The sequence below is a fragment of the Colobus angolensis genome, unplaced genomic scaffold (assembly GCF_000951035.1).
Source record: "Colobus angolensis palliatus isolate OR3802 unplaced genomic scaffold, Cang.pa_1.0 Scaffold31, whole genome shotgun sequence".
Taxonomy (NCBI): Eukaryota; Metazoa; Chordata; class Mammalia; order Primates; family Cercopithecidae; genus Colobus; species Colobus angolensis.
In genome coordinates, this window is record NW_012116377.1 from 8,900,890 (window position 1) to 8,906,889 (window position 6,000).

General features: G+C 41.2%; 1 protein-coding gene across 4 annotated transcripts in view; it reads right to left on the reverse strand.

The window, feature by feature from the left end:
• KALRN (kalirin, RhoGEF kinase) overlaps positions 1-6,000 on the reverse strand; it is a 643,785-nt gene that overhangs the window by 264,045 nt on the left and 373,740 nt on the right. For all 4 annotated transcript variants that reach the window (XM_011950775.1, XM_011950777.1, XM_011950776.1 and 1 more), the window contains exon 22: positions 910-1,092. In XM_011950775.1, coding sequence (XP_011806165.1) covers positions 910-1,092 — 183 coding nt within the window. The remainder of the gene's footprint in view (positions 1-909; positions 1,093-6,000) is intronic.

Here is a 6,000-nt window from a genome sequence, read left to right on the forward strand (position 1 = left end):
AGACTGATTCTTAACCATTTAAAATAGATGTGAAACAAAAACACATAAAGATATAAAACATCGTTCATTTGTCAAAAGAAAATAATAAAACCAAATATATTTATTTAAACAAGCAATTTCCCTTGGAAACAGAAAGCTAAATAACAGAACAATGACTGAACTTTCTCATTGCTCATCCCTACTAATTTTAACCACCATTTGGTATTTATATATGATGGAACTTCCTAGATAAAAACTCACAGATTAAAGCCTGGGGGAGACATTAACTCTCTCAACTTTAGGTGGTTTGGCCACTTCACTCTCCAGGCTGCTCTGCTTCAGATCATGAGCCTATTTGAAGATTTAAGAATTAGACATCCTAGGATTAAATTGCCAGGCTGTATTAAGCTCTTAATTCACAGGTTACTAACCCCTATTATAAAGAAGAGATTAAAAGTTCGTCTTCCCTGGTTCATGGCAAATTGTACCTCTGTTCTGTTGAAATGTCAAATAACCCTTATACAAATTGCACCCCTTATTCTTGAAAGAGCACTATTATATATACTGGGCACTCTAATCATTTGCCGATTAACATAATTGGGTGGAAGATGGTATTTATGAAGCTAAGATAAAGCTTTTCGTTCTCAAAGTCTATACAGAGAAAAACTCTGTTCTGTAGCCATAGGCCCTACTACTGGCCAGTTGATTTTGTAATGTATAGAGTACTAATCACAGGGGACTGGAGGTTAAAGGATCAGCAATATCCACCCAGCACTCCCCACTAGAAAAGCCACACAAGGCAGGCGCTCTAGGGGTCAACAGCTTAGAAGAACTGCTCTGGAAACATGCTTTTCTTCCATGGTGATGAGGGCAGTGGTGCTCAGGGAAATGAGAAGGGAGGATGTCCCAAAGGGCAATACCCCTGCCTACCTCTGTGTTGACTCCTAGGGCTTTCTCCAGGGAGTACCGGTACTTCCCCATCCTCAGGGAGAAATCTCTGTAGTGCTTGTCCACCGTGGTCACCCATTTCCTTATCTCCGTGGCATGAATGTGGCCTTTTTCCACAAAGCTATCGGCCAGCTGAATCAGAAGCTTCACCTTCTCCTTTGTTTGCTGCCCCAAAAGATGGCCTTAAGTTACTGGATTACATTTATTCTCCTGTCCCTTCATCCCAAATCCTCTCTTCCTGTTTAAAGCAGTCATAGATACCTCATAGCTGACTACCTGGGTATGTATCCCAGCTTTGTTACTACTAACTGGGAGATCTTGAGCAAGTTATTGAAGCCCTCTGTGCTCAGTTTCTTCATTTGCAAAAAGGGAATCATAATATTACTGTCATCCCTCAGTGCTGGGGTGGGAGAAACTGGTTCCAGGGCCCCCCATGGATACCAAAATCCAGATACTCAAGTTCCTTATAAAACATGGTATAGTTTTTGCTTATAACTTACCCACATCCTCAGAAACACTTCAAATCATCTCTAAATTACTTACAATACCTAATACAATGTAAATACTAAGTAAATAGTTGTTGTTCTGTATGGCTTAGGGAATGATGACAAGAACAAAAAAGTCTGTATATGTTCAGTACAGATCCAACCATCCATTTGAAAAAAAACATTTTCAGTTCACAGCTGGTTGAATCCATGGATGCGATACCTGTAGATATAGAGGGCTGATCCTACTTCAGAGGGTTGGTGTATTAAATGAGTTGATAAACGTAGAATGCTTAGTACAGTGGAACACAGTAAGAACTCAGTAAGCAATAAACATTAGCCATTATTATTATTGATGTAAGAATCTCTTATATTAATATGCTTTACTAATTTACACAGTGTGTTACTGTATCTGAAAGCCATTTGAGTTCAGATGCATCCTTAGGAAGTAGATGGAGGGAAGTGATGCAGGTCTCTTTGAACCACAGATGAAAAAAATCTGAGGCTTAGAGAGGCTTAGGGCTGGTCCAACTTCATACTACCAGTAAGCAAATGAGCCTATTTGTCTCTGCCCTTTAGTTCCTGGTTGCTCCCTCCACTGTACCAGCTCTAAACCTCATGTAAGTTGGCACATGCCAGGATCTAAATAAATACAATGAGCAGATTTAAGAGTTAACTCTGTCCCTGTCACCACCAGAATCTTGTCTTTAGTTTCCATTAGACAGCAGGAGAAAGAGGTTAATGAAGCCATCATCTATTACAGGACTAGGTAAAGTGGAACTCAGATGTTTACTGGGTTAATTTCATTTTTAGCAAGAGTTTGTTCAATACCTACTTGGTCCATAGTACTGTGTAAAGAGCTATAGGACCGGGCTTGGGGGTCAAACAAAAGGAAAAAAAAATCTTCATTTCACACAGAGTAGTTAAATAACTCAGGGCACTATGTAATTGAATGTCAAAATGGGAGAATGTAGAGTTAATACTATAGGAATTTTAAAAGGGGAAAATGAAGGTGGACAGGCGTGGGTAGCAGAGGTCTCACGGAGAGGCAGTACTTAAGCTGGGTAAGTCATGGGAATGAGAGAGACACCTAACAAGTGGACTGCTACCCTTTTTTTTATCTTAAGTTTGGATTTTCAAACTCTAAAATTGCTCAGGAAAAGGAAAGAACATTTAAATAGTATTCTAAGAAGGAAAATTATCTTTTGGACTGGAGGAAAGTAAGTCCAAGGTTTAAACCATGCTATAATCTAGGTAACAGGGAAACTGAGGCAGAACAGGGAAACTGAGGCAGAACTGGAGCAACAGCAGAAAAAACAACAGAGCCCTTCTTTCTTTATTCTACTATCCTCACCCCACCTGTTCCTTCCAGGCCCATCTACAGCCCCTCCCATGAGAGACCAACCCTCCCAAGAAATGCCGGAGAAAGAGGGTGTCAGAGAGGCACATTGAGTGCTCTGCCTGCTGCACACATGGCCAGGGACCAAGGACCAGGGATCCAGCTCTCCAGTAGCTCACTCAGCACATGGAGCCTCTCCTATCTCGGGACAGTAGGCTGGTGCCGGTACTGGAAGATAAAGGGCAAGAGCTTTGGTGTGAAGGAAAGGAGGTGGGTGTGAGGATAGCAGAAACATTTCTTCAGCCATGAAAATCTACTCGATTCTATCTAAACTAGAATTACTGAATCCCTCTTTTTAATCATCTTATTCATTTATATATCTCCAGTGTCTAAGTATCCTGGGGACTTTCACCTTATTGCATGTAGGGTATTTTTTATTTTTATTTTTCCTGAAAACAATTTTCTTTGGTTTTCTATTTACTTAAAACAGAGACCTTTTTTTTTAATGGAAAAGTCTTGGAAATACATATTCTCTGCTCTTGGTAAAGTGACTACACCTATGAGAAAGGGTTTTACAGCCAGCTGGTGGCAGTAGCCATGCTAGGGCAGCTCTATCAGAGAAAATTATATCCTAAAGCATCAAAACTGTGATTCAGAGTCAGCAAAGCAAATGGTTTGTGACCAAGAGTATTCTAGGTATATGTGGGGACTAGAGGAGCAAAGAGACAGTAAAATGAGTTTAGATGCATCCTTAGGAAGTAGGTGGAGGGAAGTGTAGACACGCCCTTCCTCATGTGGCTCCACCTACCTTTGTAGCAGCCCTGTTTCCACTGCTCTCCATTCCCTACACTGCAGCCATGTTGAATGTCGCATGCCCTTCCTGCTGGGACAAGTGGTTCTTACTCACCCCCACTCTCGATCCAATGCCCTTTTTCCTCTCCTCTCCTCCCCAAAAAACAAGTGGGAACTGCCCTTCCCAGTGTTCCCACAGTATTACATACATGCTTGTATTTTAGCATATATCACATGTATTTAGCATATATGTCTCCTTCATTAGACCATGAACCCTAAAAGGTAAGCGTTACATCTCATTCATTTGTATATCTCCAGTGTCTAGAAAATAGTAGGCATACCATCAATGTTGACTGAATGGATGAGCAAATCTTGTGTTTGGAGGTGAGTAAAGCTAGACCCGCAAGAGTTGAAGATTTTTATTGGGAAGAAGTAGATGATAAATTTGGCCCATGAATTGGATAAGTGCACTGAGATACCAACCATGGCCACAGTCCCCACTGGGAGTATTCAGAAATGGTTTCTTATACATTGGTGATTGTGGTGGCACCACATGACCTGCTAAATGCCTGGTCACAGCTTTTGAGATCAGAGGTAAAAACGTTTCTTATGAGGGCAGCCAATCAAGATGCAGCCAGTGACTTCTGAGGTGTCCTGGCCTAAAAGCTGTGTCTAAATAGGGGACTGGAAATATGCCGTGTCAATTGAGGTTGTTTCCCTGAGGATTTAAACTGCACAGACAGGAATCTGGATGATTGGCTGCAGAGTAGAAGTGAAATCACAGAAAGCAGAGAGGAAGAAGAAAAAGGAAGCTGTGGTATAGAAATGGTAGAACATTACACAGATTCTGGTCCTCTGCTCTCAGACGATGACCAGATGATGTGGCTGTTTGAGACACCCTTGGTCTCGGGTAACATTCCAGTTTTCATCTCCAGAGGTGACACTGCGCCACATTTCTTGCTCTTCCCATGGGGCTGAGTCACTGAGCTTTTTCTGGATTTCTGGGAGGTTCAGACACATCGCTTCTATCTTCTTTATTTCCACACACGGCCATACAGTATCTTTCTTGTTCAACCTATGTCCATTTGAAACTCAAATCTTTCCTCCAAAGACAGTAACTTATATAAACTAATAAAATGGGGGTCAGACTGCAGCAGTTCTTGAATGAAAGGTTTGGAAGTATGGACAAGATCTTGTGGCTAAAAGGGAAACTTTGGGGACCATAATTCATCTGGGCCTGGAAATCTAGACCTGAGAGCTCACTTGGGCTTCATGTGTCCCCTAATTTATGTTTTGCCTTTCCACTTTGAATTCTAGTTACCTGCTGGAAAAGACAGGGGTTCAAAAGAGGGGTGCAGTAATTCTATTTTTTTCTCTCTCTCCCTCTCTCTTTCCCTCCCCACTCTCTCTTTTACTCCTTTCCTTTCTTTTTTTCTTTGGTTATGATCTTCCTCTAATAGTAAGCCTCACTCTGAATAAATTTTTTTAAAGCCCTTTTGACTTCAGCACATTTTACAAGACTTTAAGATTTTGCCTTCTTGATAGTAATCTTATAATCTCATAATCTTCCATATTTGCCTTTCATTATTGATATTCCTTATAATTAGATAATAAGGAATATTGATATTTCTTATCAATTTTTTTGTAGACACAAATTTACTGAGCTCCTTGTGCAGGTGAATAGGTTTCTTGAAATATATCTTCGGATTCATTCAGCAGGGGGTTGTTAGTATACATAAAAGAACCAAAATTTTCCAAACTTTCCATCACATGTGAACTATATTCCACTTGACAGTCTCAGAAAGACCAGGCACAGTGGTTCATGTCTGTAATCCCAGCACTTTGGGAGGCAAAGGCAGGTGGATCACCTGAGGTCAGGAGTTCAAGACCAGCCTGGCCAACATGGTGAAACCCTGTCTCTACCAAAAATACAAAAGTTAGCCAGACCTGGTGGCAAGCACCTGTAATCTCAGCTACTTGGGATGCTGAGGCAGGAGAATCACTTGAACCCAGGAGGTGGAGGTTGCAGTGAGCAGAGATCACATCACTATACTCCAGCCTGGGTGACTAAAGTGAAACTCCATCTAAAACAAAAAGAGTCTCAGAAATAGAATCATGCCTATCTTTTATCTGAACTGTTCAGACTCTACCTCTCTCAGTCTAAAGTACCATCTGACAACCCCAGCGTTCCCTTTCTCTGCTATCTGAATCTCAGGAAAACATAATTTAGTTCAGCTAAGGCTCCAGTTTCTTTCATTACTGCTTAATTTTCTTTTGTCAAGATGAATTAAGTCCAGTTTATCTCATGGATTCCTTCATTTTCAGAGATGAAATTACCAGCTTAAAAAAGTATTTTCTTGGCCCGGCGCGGTGGCTCAAGCCTGTAATCCCAGCACTTTGGGAGGCCGAGACAGGCGGATCACGAGGTCAGGAGATCGAGACCATCCTGGCTAATAC